This window comes from Empidonax traillii, unplaced genomic scaffold (genome assembly GCF_003031625.1).
Source record: "Empidonax traillii isolate 1590-97213 ecotype Southwest subspecies unplaced genomic scaffold, ASM303162v1 scaffold620:size424980, whole genome shotgun sequence".
Lineage (NCBI taxonomy): Eukaryota > Metazoa > Chordata > Aves > Passeriformes > Tyrannidae > Empidonax > Empidonax traillii.
The window spans coordinates 99,814-117,715 of record NW_020955813.1 but is presented as its reverse complement, the minus strand read 5'-3'; the positions used below and the strand labels follow the sequence as shown (position 1 = coordinate 117,715).

The 17,902-nt window shown below is 54.6% G+C and overlaps 1 protein-coding gene across 3 annotated transcripts in view; it reads right to left on the bottom strand.

The window, feature by feature from the left end:
- Positions 1-17,902, bottom strand: part of PRKG1 (protein kinase cGMP-dependent 1) — a 266,544-nt gene that overhangs the window by 231,406 nt on the left and 17,236 nt on the right. Inside the window, exon 1 of one of the 3 annotated variants that reach the window (XM_027898758.1) lies at positions 10,333-10,695. The exons of 1 other annotated variant lie outside the window; for it this stretch is intronic. In XM_027898758.1, coding sequence (XP_027754559.1) covers positions 10,333-10,643 — 311 coding nt within the window. In that variant the 5' untranslated portion in view covers positions 10,644-10,695. Of the gene's footprint in view, positions 1-4,182; positions 4,274-10,332; positions 10,696-17,902 lie in introns of those variants that run through there. One more of the 3 variants, XM_027898760.1, reaches the window with a different exon arrangement.

The following is a 17,902-nucleotide window of genomic DNA, read 5'->3' as shown; positions in this document are numbered from 1 at the left end:
TATGAATGGTAATTTTTTTCCCCAATCACCTAAATCAAACCCTGCCTGCCTGCTTAAGTTTCACCACACAGACAGTTCCCTGTCAATGCAGCACCTGATTTACCCTTCAGATGAGATGAGGACACAGACAGTTGATTTAACCTCTCAGAACCCCTCCCTGCACAAGAAATTCTTTTCAAAAGCACAGGGGCCAGGCAGAAGGCTAGGTCTGCAATCAAAAAAAAAAAAAAAAAAAAAAGAAAACCAAAACACCACACGTGTCTCCAACTCCTCCCCAGTGCTTTCACTCTCATCTGCTGAGGTGCTGCCTTTCATCCTCTACATAGGTACTGCAGCAAAGTGCACTTGTGATGGCAAAGCAGTCCCACAGAAAACGGTGTCAAGGCTCTGAGCAATCTCAGGATCACCAACACAAACACATTAGAAAAACCCAGCCTTTTGTAGGTCTTCTGAAAACACACAGGGCACAAGAGAGGACTGAAACAAGCAGATGGTGGAGGGAAAAAGAACTGCAGAGAGGGTAAGAGAGAGGGATGGAGCACTGAAGCACCAAGAGGGGATGCTCAGGACTGGCAGCCCACAGTCCTGCCTTGCCTGTCCCTGGGTGACAGGGGCATTCCACGTGGTCTGGGGGCTGCAGACACCCGGGATTTAGGGTGGGAGGGCTCCTCTGGTATTTTCAGCGGGGAGCCAAACAGGGAGCACCGAGGCAGTTCTGGAGCAGCTAGAGAGCAAACAACCTGAGAGCAGGCCAGCTTTTCTGTGCATCATGTGCTTCAGTGGAACTGATAAAGATTCCATTAAGGAGCTCGGGAAAAGCGTGGAATATTATCTCCCCATGATACACCATTCCCTCAGTACCAACAAAGTCACAAAGCATTTCAGCTGCTGCCCAAGGAAATCAGAAGAGGCAATGGAGCTGATCAGGAACCAGCACCTAAGCCTCAGAAGGCTCCTCCAGCATATCTTAAAACTCCAACATCCCCGTGAAGATCCTCCCTCCTGGGTACTTTGCACAAGGCTCCGTGTCTGACACGGTCCACATGACCCTCTGCTTTACCTCAGTGCAGCAGTCAGGCTGTCCCAGCTCACCCTCCCACAGCCCACACCAACCAGTTCCCAGAGCCTTCTGTTCTGTTTGCTCAACACTCCCGTGTTTGGCATCAGTTTAACAGCTGTGCCACCATACTCTGGAATATTGCTCAGCTCTATTTAAACAGGAGCCTTCCTCAGTACCAGCCACGCACCCCAAGGCTGTTTCACCTGCTCAGGGATAGTGGCACAAAACCAAAAAGCTGAAACTTGCTCGAGGAGCTGAGTTTTGGGGGTGCTTTCCCTACCTAAATAACAGTAACAGCCATCCTCGCACAGCGTCTGAAGGAAAAAAACAAAAAAAGGGGGGGGGGGATTTGTGAAGGAAGTGATAACTTGTTCCTAGTCAAAGTACCTGCCACAGTGGCTGGTGAGAAGATAACAAGGGTAAAGCAGCTGCTTCCTGCACAGCAGGAGCAGCGGTGGGACCTGCCACCACAAAGAGCCCAACACCCCTCTTCCCAAAGCCAAACCCCTAACAAACAGGGGTGGCACATGGGATGCACCGTGCTGGTGAACCCTGGCTTTGTGCTTCAGCATTCCAGCTGGCCATGCCTGCAGAAAACCCTTCTGCAGGCACATTAATCATTCCAGCCAGAGAATGGAGGGAAGTAAGAGGGATAGCCAGCATTCACTTGGGAATCCACTAACAGAAGGCTGCTGGGCTGCAATACAGTATCCACCTGGAATGGATCTGCAAGAAAAGGCCACAGGAGCCCTTCCTGCCAAGATCCCTGTCAGAGTGAGTCAAGAAGCAGCAAAACAAGAGTTGCACCACCTGTGTCCCTTCTCCTCCGAGCAGAAACACCGTGGAACTTCAACTCCCTTCCCTCCCCACAAGTCTAACACGTGCAACTTCCCCCCAGCCGGGCCCTGGAAGAGGGGAAGGTCAGGGCAAAGGGGAGTGTGTGCCTCACTGCAGCCCTCCCAGCCAGCTCACTGTCGTGGTGCCCAGGCCATCTGCGTTTGGGAGCAGTGCTGATGGAGACAAGCAGGCTCCTCTCCACGCTTCATTTCTGCCCTGCCTCCTTTCTGCCAGGAAAGCAGAAAGCAATCAAGCGTCTGATGAGCAGGAGATGTGTTCTCCCCTTGTCTTAACAGGATTCAAATGTGCAAAGATGTGTAAGGAATAACAGAGATATTATCCACAACTGGTTGTTAAATACCTGCCAGGTTTGGAGGCACAGCCCCATCCCAGCACTCAGACAGGAAGGCACAGCCACACCCCAGCGTTTCTGACTGAGATTCATCCCAGTCCTTGGGCTGGACATCCCCACCAGCCAGTTGTGGTGGCTGTTTGATCTGTAACCAGGACAAGTGGTGCCCAGCACCAAGCAGCCAGTGCCACAGAGCCACTGCTTGTCCTCAGCAGGAGGCCCAGGGGATGTCACATCTGATCAGAGTCAACCGATTTTGTACCGACTGGCACGCCAGAAAAGCTGGAAGGTCAGGAAAACCCAGCCTGCTGCAGGATCCTGTGCTACTGTCACCAGGGGTTCTCTGCCTCTTGATGCACACAGGAAACAAGGCAGGTTTTTTAGGGAGATGTAGAGTCAGGTGGAAAAGCTTTGCAGAAAGAAGAGCTTGGGGGCTGAGAGGGAAGAGAATAATCAGCATCCTTAGGAAGGGAGAAAAGGAGGAGCAGGGAAGTAACCAAGGGCTCAGAGAGAAAGGGAGAAGAGGATGGTGCTCCACACCCCCACACCCTCCAGAGCAGGGATCCAGCTGCCCAGCCAACCAGCAGGAGCGAGCTGCTGTGCTGGCATCTACATGGGACAGTCACCTGTTCATTAAATACACATCTCCAACCACAAAGCACAGGAGCTGCTAAATATCTCCTCCAGACGAGCACATTGAGCGTCACACCTCACACACAGCACTAACTGAAGCAATGCTGACATGTCAGGGCACAGAGGTGGAGACTGACTCCTTGTTCCCAGGATGCCCGCTCCGCCATTTCACCTCAGGCAATTTTTAAGAGCCCTGACTTTCAAACCATCTCCAGGTGAAGATAACTATTGTTTCCAACAGGCCTCGAGGTACAGCTGAATGGCATTCCTTGCATCACATTTGCTTTATCTGCACCTTCCTGAAGTGCTTGGCCACTGCCCTGAAGCCACTGATGTCCTGTATCCACCCGGAATGTTATCCCCCAAAGTTATTCTCCTCTCTTGGCCTGTGGAAAGCACTGATGGATTCCCCTCACTCGCTGCATCTCTGCACACAGAGGACATCACACGGGCATTTAAACACTAACAAGCACTGACAGATCGCAGGCACCCACTTACACCGGGGGCAGGGAACAATGGCTTTAGATTCCCAGCACAGCCACGGTCCCCTCATTTGCTCCTTTGCTCCCGACTCCCAGTGATCCCTGGGGTCACAGAAACCAGCGGCGTTGACACGAAATCACAGAATGGTTGGGATCTGAAAGGGACCTTAAAAACCACCTCCTTCAAACCCTCCTGCCGTGGGGCAGGGACACCTTCCACTAGACCAGGAAGCAATTCCAGAGTCCTGCTGGTACTGGAAGAAAATTCCATATATCCTACTGATGCTAAAGCCTGATTGTTTTCTATCTCAAGAAAAGTGTATTTGCATTAATGCAACACTCCTCTCCAGGTGTTATCATATCCAACACAAAATAAATATCCAAAATTTGTAAACATACAAAGGTGTATGTATTTGTAAATATACAAAGTACGTGTATATTTACAAGAGCCCGGTTTAATTTTGGGTCAACCTGAAAAGCTCCGTTTCCATTTCCCCCGTTTGTCCTCATCACCACCTCACAGAACATTAAATGAGCGCACCAAACGAGCTGCCCTGGGCTGGGGAGTTTCCAAATCCACGTCAAGCCCACGTCACAGAGCCGGTGCACAGCTTCCCTGACACAGTCTGTGTGTTCAACGGGGAACACCTCCACCAAATACACTCACAAACCCAATCAAAAAAGGGTATTTGGGGGAACGAACACCACCCCAGGCAGGAAAAACGTGGCAGCCCGAAGGGCTTTCTTCAGTGATATCCCACTCCAAGTTTGCTCCTAACAAACAAGCCCCAAACACAGCCCAAGTGTCCCAATCCTACTTCCTGAAGTCTGACAGCCCATTTTCTACTTTGAAACCAGGCACCGGCGTTCAAGTTTGGCTCTCCCTGCTCAGGCAGCAGTTGCCAAGGAAACCAGTGACTGCAGGAGCATTGCAAACCGCCAGTCCTGTGCTGTTTCCCAGGCACACTGGAGCCTCCTCCGTGGCACAAACCCTTCCAGCAGGTGCTTTCCCGCCGTTTCTGAAACACCTGGATAGAATTCCAGCCGTTCAGGACGTCAGGATGCACAGCACACACCCAGGTGACTCGCACACTTACTCCAATCCACTTTCTGTACACGTTGAGAGAAGGAGAAAGGAATTCTTTTCCTGTTCCAGGCTCCAACGTAGCAACAAATGCTTTTGTTTTTTCCTGTTCTATCAGCCCTTCAAAGCAGAGGCTGGACACACACAACACCAATGTCAGGGACTTCTCTGCCTGCCCCTACCCCTCGGAAATGGCAAAGCAGCGAGGAAAAACATTTACAGAAGCAGTTGTGCTTTTCCCTGATTCGAATGTAAATATTTTGGCTCCGTGAAAAGCTACAAGCCAAGAAATACCGGGAGCAGGGCAGTAGGGACTATGGGTTATGTCAGTGAGTGGCATTTGAACCACCACCTCCAGCTCAGCTTTCCAGCATTCTCAACTCCTGGGATCCCTCCCGAGCAGAGGAATTAAAAAACCTGATACATATCAAGTATTTTTAACTCTAAAGGTGCAGTTTTTCCCCTCTTGACTCCTGTTTTGCTCCTGGTGCTCAGCGAGTGGTGCAGTAAAGGCACTGAGTCCCCTCGCCTTCCAGAGGCAGTGGCTGGGATCATTCTGTGCTGCTGCACACACTTCTGCTCAGTATCAGCACTCGGGGTTTATTGCTAATTTCAAACAAGCACGGCACATCCTGTGTTTAGAAAGAGGATGCTAAACCTCAGGAATGCTTTCCCAGAGAGTCTGGAGACAAGGAATCTGTGTCTGTGGTCTGGGACCTCGTTTTTCGCTTACATTTTCAAGTTACCCACCTACAGTTTTCACACAGATCCCTGAACGTAAAACGGGGAAGAGCAATATGGATAATTGTTCCAGAAATATAAACAAGAGGGGAAAAGTTAATTCTGGAGAAAGCTAATTTATGGAGCCGCATTACAATTTAAAAAACAGTTTCTATGTTAATTAGCACCTTCATTAAAGTGCTATTAGTGTGCTCAAAACTACCACACTTGCTGAACAGTTTTGTTTTGCATATAACCACCGTGAAAATGCCAATGCGGGTTCTGAACAGGACTCCTCTGCTTTAAAACACAGGTTTTTGACAGTATACCACTAAAACCAGTAGCCAAAAGCAGCAGAAATCCCAGGAAGTCTATGTTGCTTGTTGCTGCTCTGTCTTCACTGTGTGTTCAGACAGGCTCAGGGAGCAGATGATCCTTCCCAGCAAAGCCTCATCCCTCAGCACATCCCCCACCAGCAGGGAGATGCTGCCCCGCACCTCTGGGCACACACCAGGGGAGTCCTGACCCCCAAAACACCAGAGAGCCACGCTGACAGCACTGCACGTCAGTGTCTGCACCCAGAATTAGCTTAACCTGCATTCAGATGGATCCAACATTAGGTCACACAGCACATAAAAGCAACCACGGCATTTAATAACCCTCAGATAAATCATAAATGCGTTTCAATTAATTGTTCACTGGACACATCACAGGGAATTACATCTTGATACCAGAAAAAAACCCCCAAGGCTGCACCACTACATCCATTGCTGCTGCTTTTGGTGAGCTGTTTTCTGCCCCAAAAGCACAAAGTGATAGGACTGAAGAGGCCACAACATCCCAGCTCCTGCCCCACATTGCAGGAAGCCACCACTGCCAGAGCGTATCTCAGTCCCTCAGTCATCTCAAGTGTCATTATGTACCAACCACCCTCCAAATTAATTTAGGAAGAGGAGGACATGGGGTTTAAGAGAAGAGGGGTTTTTTTGCTTTGTTTTTTTTGGGTTTTGGGGTGGTATTCTTCAGAACTACAGTTTGAGAGTCTTAATTATTATCTTAGTTAACACATACCATTGATAAATACCAGCAGATCATTTTCTGCAATTACTCTAAATAGGAAGGTTTCTCGAGTATTTCTGGGGAGTTTATGATCATTACGATCACTTAAAAATAGGCCTGTAGCCCACAGAAGATGAGCACATTTGCCTTCAAAGAGCCAATTTGGCCACGACAGGGATTTTGCTCAATCCCTTGCATGTCTGTTGTACCTTCCCTAAGGCTATGCAACCAACCATTTCACACTGCTCAAACCAGACCTCTTAACTCACAGGCTGCTCCTCCCCTCACAAACCAATCCCCGGGGCTTTGGCAGATTCCTCAGCTTTACGTTTTAACTGCCCCACAACAAGTGAGTTTTCACCTTATTCCTCATTTCCTACAAAGGACAGGGCATTTTGCATTTTCTCTGTCACACGCCCTCGGCCAACAGAGCCGGCCCTTCACGCTCACCAGCTCTACGTTCTGCTTCTAAATTCCTTTTTTTTTTTCCTTTCTGGAGAAGAAACCGCACTGATTACACAGCCTTCCAAAAAAGCCAACAGCTGTCACCAAACCCTGAACAAAACAGCCTGTTAAAATCAACGTCCCGGGTATTTTCCCATGGCAAGGACGACGTAACCAAAGAGAAGAGCTGCAGCTTGGTAGTTAAAGAGGCTTTTCTTTGGTTGGCTGCTCTGTAAAATGTTAATTGGAATAGCAGTTGGTACAAACTCGCAGTATTCCTCCCGTGCTGACAGGCTGTTAGCAGCCAGGATACACCCTGGGAGAGGTCAAAGGTGTGGAAAAACAAACAAGGGCAGCAATTTTAGAAGATGAAGAGGAGATAAGGGTTTGTCACGGCATTTTTCTACCACGGGAAACCACACACAGTCTGTGCCCGCTCACTCAGACACTTCTTGCAAGTTATTTCCTTTCTTTTTTGGGGGCGGGGAGGGGGGGGAGAAAAAGCCACTTATTTTTTAAAAAATTTAGTTACTTGAACAGGAAGATGGATCAAGATGCCAATGGTTGTTTTCTCTCCCCACCCTTGTCACTTGAAAGATAATGGCAGGATGTGTCCCTCCATGAGTCTTAGCCACAAACTCCACAAGCCCAACCCTGCAATAGCAACTAAAACTCTCATAGCTCTGAAACAGGTATTTTTAAAGACTATACGTGCCTCAAGTGGAAGGGTTTTCATGCAAGGTGAGATCATGCGGGAAATTTAACGGTCTTTTTCCACATAAAATTAAATTGACTTTGACACTTCCAATGCCATCCATCGAATCACAGAACAGTTTGGGTTGGAAGGAACTTAAAGCCCACCTTGTTTCACCTGTGCCATGGGCAAGGACACACCTTCTACTAGCCCAGGCTGCTCCCAGCCCCGTCCAACCTGCCTTAAACACCCACACCTGAGTGATTACGATCTACAGCTGCCAGTTAAACACTGTGAATACCATGAGGAGTACTGACCAGGGAAGGCCAATATCAAACGCTCCCTCAGCTGAGTGTTGTTACACTCCACACCAGACTGCGGTAAGGCGTTTACACACGGAACAATTACAATCCAAGCTGGAAAACGTTACTCCAAGCCTTTGCCGGCATCCCTACGGATTCCACTGTACACGGCAGAGGGTCCGGGAGCGTTCTCCCGAAACCTGTGGCTCTTTGCTGAGCCCTGGGGAGCTGCGTTCCCCCCTCGAGGGCACCAAGGCGCAAACACTGACAGAGAAATAAATGGTTTTGGATGCAGTACGCACTGTCCTAGAGGAGGTATCGCCGGTGGGATGCCATATCCCACCTGGCATGTTTTCCAGGCACACCACGGATTGCAAAAACCACAAAGCCGCCCGCGCTGGGACAACCCTGTCCCCCCCCTCTCCCGACAGAACCCGGCGTCCACTTTTGGGGGTCTTTATTGGTTTTTTGGGGGCTGGGGGAAGGGGTATTTTCCATCCCACTGCCGCTTCCCCCCGACATCCTTTGAAATCCGCTGCGAGTCGCCTTAAAAGGGCAAAATATCTGTAGAGAAACGGCAGCGGGAATGGGAGTGGGGGGGAGGGAATAGGAATTGGGGGGGGAGAGCGGGAGTGGGGGAAAGCGAGAATTGGGGAGGGGGGGATGGGAAAGGGAGCGGCGGGAATGGGAAGGGGAGCGGGAACGAGAGGGGGACAGAGCGGCAGCCGCGGCGCCGGCACACACAGCCCGGCCCGGGCTCCGGCACACACAGCCCGGCCCGGGCTCCGGCACACACAGCCCGGCCCGGGCTCCGGCACACACAGCCCGGCCCGGGCTCCGGCACACACAGCCCGGCCCGGGCTCCGGCACACACAGCCCGGCCCGGGCTCCGGCCATGGCGAGCGCCCTGAGGGCGGGCACTTACCAGGAGACAGCGGGGAGAGCCGGGCACAGGGGAGACAGCGGCACCCCGGCCGGGACACGGGCCCTGTCCCACATCCCAACCGGGACACCACCGGGACACGGGCCCTGTCCCACATCCCAACCGGGACACCACCGGGACACCGGCCCTGTCCCACATCCCAACCGGGACACCGGCCCTGCGCCCCAACCCCAACCGGGACACCGGCCCTGCGCCCCAACCCCAACCGGGACACCGGCCCTGCCCCGCATCCCAACCGGGACACCACCGGGACACCAGCCCTGAGCCCCAACCCCAACAGGGACACTGGTCCTGTCCCACATCTCAACCGGGACACCACCGGGACACCGGCCTTGCGCTACCGTCCCCAACCGGGACACCGGCCCTGTCCTACATCCCAACCGGGACACCGTCCCGGCCCCGCTCGGGGTCTCGAAGGTGAAGACGGCCCGCACCCCGAGCTCAGCCATGTGCCATGTGCCCACACCCCCTCCCCAAGCACACCCGGCACACACGCACCCGACCGCCGAGACGGTTCCAGGGATCCTCCAGCGCTCCTGGTTAACAATTCCATGAGGGACACGCCGGCCTCGGAGGGCAGCGGGGCTCGCCCACGGGCGGGGAGGTCGTGCCGTGCCCTCACACGAAGCCCGGCGCTGCCAGCACCCGCTCGTCACCTCCGTCCTCCTCTTTTCCCGTGCCCTGAGGAGCGCCGAGCCCGCGGCATGGCGCCTGGCCGGCCCTCAGAACGCTGGGCGCGCGGGGAGCGCGAGAGGAGCCCGTTATTGCCGTTAAACCGCTCTCATTACCCTAATGAGCGGCAGGTGTGCAACGGGGGCAGGTGTGCAATCAACCGGGGCAGGTGTGCAATCAACCAGGGCAGGTGTGCAATCAACCAGGGCAGGTGTGCAATCAACCAGGGCAGGTGTGCAATGGGGGCAGGTGTGCAATCAACCGGGGCAGGTGTGCAATCAACCAGGGCAGGTGTGCAATCAACCGGGGCGGGTGTGCAACCACGACCGGTGTGCAACCAGGGCGGGTGTGCAACCAGGACCGGTGTGCAACCAGGACCGGTGTGCAACCAGGACCGGTGTGCAACCAGGGCAGCGCATCCCCCCGCGCGCGGGGAGCAGAGGATCCCCGCAGTTTTCCCAGCCCCCGCCGCACACCCTCCACAGGACCAGGACACCGCAATGAACCGCTGCCGCTGCCAAAGCCCCCTCCCCAAAACACCAGCACCCCCTGGGCAGGGGAGGATACCGGAGAGCCGGCACCGCAACCCCGATGGGACTGTCTCCCTGCGGGACCCCGGAGCGACCCCCCGGCTCTGTCCTGTCCCCTCCTGCATCAATAAAGTCCCCCGAGCCCGCGACCCGCTCCGACCCGTCGGCAGCAGCAACTCCCAATGCCCGCCGCCGTGTCCCGCTCCCCTGGCGGGATGGGAGCGGCCGGGTCCCCCCGGAGCAGAGACGGGGAACGAGGGTCCCCCTCTCCGCGCACCTCGGCGCTCGCTCCTGCCGCACATCCCCCCGCAAACCTGGCGCTCGCAACTTTCCCAGCCCGCGGGACCAGTCGGGGAAGATGCGGGGCCGCTCCGCACCCCCAGCCCCGGTGCCTGCCCGGCGGGCGGCGGCGCGGCCGGGGGATGGAAAGGGATGCAGGGGAACGGAGGGAGAGAGGCGGCAGCGAGGGCAGAGGGGTGGCGGGGGGCTGAGGGCGCCCATGGGTGACCCCCTTGCTTACTGCGGGCTCTTGGGGTAGAAAGGGAGGGTGACGTGGCTCAGATCCTGGATGTCGAAGGCGGTGGGCTCGGCCGAGATCGCCTGGCGCTTGGTCCGCTGCTCGCCCTGCAAGGTGCCAGCGCTCTGCTGCTGCGCCTGCTGCGTGGCGGGCCGGATCACCGAGCGGTACTTGTCCAGCTCGTTCTGCAGCTTCTGGATCAGTTCGTCCTTCTGGTCCAACTCCAGCTCCAGCTCGTCGATGAGCGCATCCCGCTGCCGCAGCTCCTCGATCTTCTCCTGCAGCGCGTACTGTAAATCCCGCAAAGTGCCCATGGTCCTGCCGCCGCGCTCGCCCCTCGCCGCTCCCGGCAACTTTCCCCCTCGCCGGGCCGCCCTGCCGCTGTCGGGCCAAGCCGGCCCCCGCCGCCCCCTCGGGCCGGCCCGGCGGGGCCCCGGCGCAGCCGGACCCCCGGCACGGCGCTGGGAGCCGGGCTGTTGGCAGGGCCGGTCGCGATCCGCCTGCGTCAGGCTGGGCTGGCGAGGGAGCCGAGACACACACACACACACACACACCCGCGGCGGGAAGGAGGGAGGGAGGGAAGGAGGGAGGGGAGGCGGGAGGGAGGCAGGGGCGGCGGGGAGGATGCACATGCTCTCCCCGCTCGCTCCCGCCCGGCCCCGCCGCTCCCCGCGCCGCCCACGCCCCGCGGGGTGGCCCGGCGGGGGCTGCGGGCGGGGAGGAGGGGAGGAGGGATGGAGGGAGGGGGGATGGAGGGAGGGGGCCGGCCGGGAGCAGCTCCCCGCCCGTCCTCCCGCAGGGGGAGGCCATCAGGTCCGAGCTGCGCGGTCCTGCCCGCCCGTCCCGCTGCCGGCGTGTCCCCCCTGCCCTCCCTCCATCCTCTGCTCCGCTCAAGGTGCCGCTTTTCCCTAAGGAATTCGCCCGGCTTATCTCCCCTCTACTTTGTTTTTAAATAGCCCATTTTCGTCGCCTGCTCTGAGTGGAAGCACGATCCGGAGCCTGGCATGGCTCCTCCTCAGTCTCAGCAAGCTTCGGGCTCCAAAAACCCAGATTTTCGTGTGAATATCGGTCAAGTATGTCTGCACTGGAAAAGCCTGGAGGCAGGGCAGATGGGTTTCTGAGCACTAAAAAAAAACCCCGTAACTTAAAATCTGGGAATTTTCCGTGTAGCCCAGAAACTACCCACATGAAAGCCCTACCAAACGCGATCGGATTTTCCCGGAGTGCGGGATTTTCCCTCGTACACTCGGATTCCCTGAGTGCCGCTGCACGCCGGCTCTACCTATGCGATACAGTCCGCGGGGCCGCAGCACAAACATAACAGACGAAATGAGCCGCATCAGCCGAGCCCTCGGCGCCAAATGGTTCTGGTTCCTTCCCCCGTGCCCGCGTCTGCCAAGCCACTCGCACCGTGACAGCCAGGATTGACTCCCAGGATTGGCCCCCCAGGGAAAGAAAGGGGGCGATGTGGGCTGCTTTGGGGCTTCCTGATAAAACTGTCCAGTCCGGAGGACTCGGCGATAAAAGCTCCAGCTGGAGCACCGACACCCAGCAAGAGCTGCTGCAGCGCCGGGGCACCGGTACAGGGTCGTGCTCAGATGTTTTCAGGGCGGCACAAACAGCTGCTTCCATTCCCTCTCGGGGAGCTGGATTTGGGGAGGAGGAGGATGCAGCCAGGGATACCGATCTTTTTTTTTTTTTTTTGGGGGGGGGGGGTACCCACGTGTTTGTATGTAGACCTGCCCTGCGGGCATTAGCCGGGAATGCCAGACATCCAGACCGTGTTTATGGGATTGAGCTCTTTTGGGTTTCCCTGTTAATTTTTTTTTTGGTACTGTAACATACTGGCGCTCGCCTGAGTCCAGAGCTCCAGCTTTCAACCTACAGATGGTCTTTATAAAATAAATCAAACCAAAAAAAAAAAAAAAAAAAAGGAGTTACAACTGCTTCCTGCTCCACGCTGGTGCTGGAAAGGGCCTGGCCTCTGCTCACAGGCGTGAGGCTTTGCAGGAGCTTCATGTATTTGATCCCTCCTGTGGTGTTTTTTTTTTCCAGAAAAGGGGGGGGGGGGGGAAATGAGTTATGCAAAAAGCCTCCGTTGTCAGTCCCCCTGATACATGTGAGCCAGGCACACAGCAAAGTCCCCCAGTTGTTCTCTCAGATTGAAGTTCAGACGGTGTTTTTTACTGCCTGTTCCCTCCGCTCCGGCCTCACACGACTCGCCGGGAACAAAAGCACCAAACATCCTCGGAACATTTCCATTTTAAAGAAGACCAGCATTAAATAGATGCATTCCTGCTGCCTACAAACTAGGAACGGGTGATAAATAAAATATTTTAATAGCGTTCAGCCGGCATGCTTTCCATTTTATTGTTCCCCTCCCTGCAGAAGTGATCCCGATGTCTGGACGAGGCAGACAGAGATACAGTTAACTGAAGCCCACCAGGCTTCAAAAGAATCCCGGCCCTGGGGGAAACTGGTGCAGAATTTCTCAGTGACAAGCAGTAAAGTCACATTGCTTGGTTTCTATTCGAGGTGTCCAGCCTGGGACTGGGACAACAGCACCACGATCAGAGAGGGCCCGGAGAAAACCATGAGAAATTATGGGCAGTAAAGCTGCCAAGGAATTTAGCTGAGTATAGGTAGAGAATGCATTCATTTACAGGTGGGAAGGGGATTTTCGTGAGACCCTTGAGGTCTGAAGAGAGATTTTGATGGCTCAGTTTTAGGTTTGGGACTGTAACCCGCAGGTATCAAGTCTAAGGCCGGTCTTCCCTAATTTAAGGAGGAGGCCAGAGCAGCCCAAAGGGCTTCACGACCCGACAGCCGAGTTGTGCCACGGGAAGGCAGCCAGCAGTTGCCTATTTTGGGCTATTCCCTGCTCTCCCAAAGAATCCATGGGGTGAGTGCAGATCCTGGCACCGGCTGGTGTGTAATCTCAGCGACCCCAGGGTACCGCCTCACTCCAACAAAAAATAAATCCCATTCCTTTCAACTTAAAGCTCCCAATAAAAAAAAAAAATAATAATAAAAAAAAATAAATTCAGCCTCTCAGAGCAGCTGCTTTGTCTTCTTGAGCCAGGGAATGGAAAGAAACAGCTTTAGGGAGAAGAATGGCAGGAATGCACCAACTGGCTTGGATTTGGGAGGACGGGCTGAAGCTGCTGGGTTTGCTGAGGGAGCCTTTGGCTACGGACGTCCCAAAGGCTTTGAGTGATCCCTGCACTGTGCCTGGATGTCAAGGAAGCAGGAAGCACAAAAAAAGAGCATCTGCAGGCTGCGTCCTCTCTGCCCCAAAATGCAGCACAGCGGGGCTGGATGGTGGGAACCACAGGGAACAGGGATGTTCCCTCTCTCCAAGCGGGCTCTGAGGAACTCTCAAGATTTCCTCTCTGCACAGCCCCGAGGTTTTAATAGCTTTTGCTTCTAAACCTTCCAGGGATCATCTGTCACCAAACTCACCCACTCAGCTGCTGTCTTCCGAGCTAAAGCCACAGCTGAACACCCCCTATTCCGCCGACACTTCCCTGGATTGCCGAGGCCAAGCTCAGGCAGGCAGTGGGATCACTGACCAGCAAATGTCACCTTGCTGCAGCCAGCCAGGACAGCGTGGATGGAGAAGCTGGAGATGCATCACTGACCACATACATAAGCACTGCCCTCCTCCTGGAAGCACTTTTGTTTTTTCTTCCCCTGCCCAATCCTCTCCATTCTTTCCCCACAAACATCTGCAGGAGCAGATCAGCCTGTGGCAGGGAGTGGAACCACCTGGATTTTGTGATGGATTTCCCTGCTGGATTACCCAGTGCCTTCCCTACACACACACTCCCAGCAGCACCTTCACAGCGAGAGGGAGGAAGGACCAAAACCACAGGGAGAGGTAGAGGAAAGCAGCACACACAGGAGCTGAACTCCTGCAAAAAGCACGCTGTGAACAACTCCAGTTGCATTCATCCCCGAGTGCCTCATCCGTGGGATGCCACCTGCTATTCCACGTCCCCAAAATCCACACCGGCCCCGAAGCAGAGGAAGGAGTGCCACCTACTGAAACACGAGCGCCCCTGACTCCTCCCCGGGGCACATTTGGCCATTCTCGGTGCCCTTTCAGAATCCCAGAGTACTGAGATGGGAGGGGACCCACAAGGATCATCGAGTCCAGCTCTTCAGTGAACGGCCCGCATGGGGTTTTGCCCCAGGGTGTCTCTGGTCACTCCTTCTGGGGCCCCTCAGCTTTCTATGGGGCAGCTGGAAAGTCATTCAGCCCCCAGGGGTGGGGATGGGGCTGAAACTGCTGCGTCAAAGCAGCCTCACCAAGACCAAGCAGCAGGAAGGGGCAGTGCTTGGGGAGTGCTTCAGCCCCTCTTCTCTGTGAAAATAAACCCTATTTTCTTGTGACACTGGATCTTCCTCCTTACTTTGGTCCTTTTTGGATCCTCTGAAACCGGGAGCTGAAACCCATTTGTTGCTCCCCACTGGAGGGATGGAGATACCCAGGGCTGGGCACTATTGCAGCCAGTGCTGTCATTTAAACCCCACTGACTCCCGAGGGCTGCAAGTCAAATCCACGTCTAAACTGCTTTAACTCGAAGCTTTTCCTTTAGTGCATTCTCAGAAAGAACCACTGAGAAGCAGCTCTTGTGCAGAGCATGTAACTGGCTCCAGCCTCCCTAGGAAACCCTCCCAGGATGAGGATCATTTGGAGCAGAGCGAGAAGGGAAAAAAAAAACAAACTCAAAACCCCTGTAAGACTTATTAACGGTACAAAAAATTGCTCGCTGCAGAATAAGCAAGGGGGAAAAAATAATCATGTTCTGTGCTGCAGCTGGTAATGCATTTAGCTTTTTATATCACATTAGGGAGATGCATAACACAGAAATGAATGTTTGTGCCACGCCAGGCAGAAGGCTGAGGCGCACTGGGTGTACAACAGCGTGGAATTACCCATGGAACACGGAGGTCTCGAGCCAGCCTATCCCCTGTGTGTGCAGATGCAGGCATCTCTCTGGGAGGAACACGAGCTTTACGTCAAAAAGGCACGATAAATTATCCTCAATCAGTTCAATCCCAGACCCCGTGCCCTCCCAGCAGCACCTGGCACGCTGCAGTTGGAGGATGCCTTCCTAAGCCAGGAGTTTTCTTGGTCTCCACATCCCCTGGGTGCTGCCCAGGAGTCCCTGCAGAGTTAAGTGTGGGGGGGATGCATTCCTGTGGGATTCCTGGGAGCATTTCTCCCCTCCCCAGCCTAAGTGACACCCCTGGGGCTGGGCTTCCTCCAGGAAGGAGCAAACACATCTTCTGTGTGCTCCCAGCTGGGATCTGCAGGCAGCAGCGGGTCTGCAGGCGTGGGAACTGCCATCCCTGCCCCCGAGCCCTCCTGCCCACGCACACCTCAAGCCACTGCGTGGGGTTTTTCCCCACCTGCCAGAAAAGGCTGGACTGCCCAGCAAGATCAGACCCGAGCAGAGCTTGCACAGGTCTTCCTGTGGACTGGATTAAGGCAGAAACAGCCTCAAAATGATTCAGCTGCCTCGAGAAGTCTCTTTAGGCTCATATAAAGCAGCAACTTGTTCTGCAAACTGCCAAAATAAATACTTAGTGCTGCTTTGCAGTTACTACAATTAGGCACTGCCCATGCCCCTGCTTTTCTCAGCGGTCCCAGGGCACTGGCTATGTAGAGCAAAAGCAGCATTTAGACAGGGAGGGCCCTGGAAATGTAGTTTTTCTTTTGCTTTCAGCCATAAGCAACCAGCAAATGAACCCAGGGACCAATTAAACCAAATGTAAGGCAGCAGATCCAGTCTTGGAGCCGTGAGATACAGGATATAACGAAGGTGAAGTTTGTAGGAAACAAACTGAGCTGCTCTCGCTGGGAAAGCGGGTCCATTCTGGCTCCCACACACGTGTCTGTGAGACTGGGGGAAGTGGAATGGGTGGGGGGAGGTGGGAGCCATGCACTGGATCTGATTTCCATGGAGGGGTGGCTGGGAGAGCCAGGCCAGCTTCCCTCCACCTCTCAGCAGCCAGAGTTGAGCTGCTGGGAACAGAGCTGAGCTGCACCGAGGCTCAGTGACCCTTCAGCTTCACTATCTGGGGGTCACGGGGAAGGGGTGGGAGGGCTCAGTGACTCATCCCACCAAAGGACGTGGGGTTGCTGCCCAAGGACAAAAACAAGCGTGGGCAGCATCCCAGTGCCAACAGAGCTCTGCAGTCAGCATGCACAGGGTTCAGAAAGCTTCCCAAACCTCACTTTTCAGAGGCAAAACCCTTGCAAAGCCCTGGGCACAGCCAGAAACCCACAGCTGCCTAACACACACTGCCTGTCCCCTGGGCATCGGGCTGCTGGGACAGGCACCTGGGCAGAGCGTAGATCCGACCTTCCCATGGCACAGGGAGCTCAACAGACTGTCAGGACATCCAGGGTCAAATTCCAGCTTTCTGCCTTTGTTCCTGACTGTATCTGCACCTACAGACCTTTTCTGTGTGAAATCACCTCTGAGATTGCCTTCACGTGGGACTCCAAGGAGCAAGAGCAGCTCCCTGGGGCACCTCTGGGAACCATCAAACTCAAGACTGGTTTGGGTGGGAAGAGATTTAAAGCTCATCCCATCCCACCCCCTGCCATGAGCAGGGACACCTTCCACCAACCCAGGTTACTCCAACCTGGCCTTGGACACTTCCAGGGCTCCAGGGGCAGCCACAGCTTCTCTGGGCCCCCCACCCTCACAGGCAGGAATTGCTTCCCAACAGCCCATCTGACCCTGCCCTCTGGCAGTGGGAAGCCATTCCCCCTTGCCCTGGCACTCCAGGTCCTTGTCAGTAGTCTCTCTCCATCTTCAAAACACGGCACAAACCCAGCTAAACTCCTTGGTCACATCTTTTCCCTTCTCCCACCCCTTGTTGCCTTCTGCAGCTTCCCCATTTGGTCTGGTCACGGCCCTCCGGCTGCAAGGGGTGGAAAGCAAAACGCTGGGGAAGGTTTGAACAGCGAGAGGCTTTGTCTTCCCCCAGAGTTACACTAATTGCTGGCAGGCCCGTTTAGAAGCTGCTCGATGCCATTCCTTAACTTCAGTGGTGACAAAGCACCGGCAGCCCCGGGCGTTTGCCATTCCGGGCGCTCCCTCTCGCCACCCTCTCGGACCCCGCGGTGCTTCTTATCTCTCCCTGCCAGCAATGCACCACTCACCTCCCGTAATTGCCTCGCTCTGCTGCCTTGATTTATCCGGCCTTCAGAACAATTCATTTATATTTGAAATTGGATTAGAAACAAACACGGATTCCGCCGGCCCCGATGTGAGAATAACCAGGGCGGTGCCATTATTTCAGGGCAGACGCATGGAGAGCAAGTGCCCTGTCTCTTTGTGTAATCAGAGTCATCCCCCTTGCTTATTAAAAATTATTATTTGGCTGTTTCAGGTATTTATAATAATAATAAGCATAGATTTTAAATCTGTGGTTCACATGCCTGGGCAGCTTGCTGGTGTTTCTGCGAGTTGCACTGAGAGTTGCCTTGGTTGCTAAAAACAGATTTGTGCTGGAATTTACCCGGAGGTCTTTGACACGTGCACATCCCAAG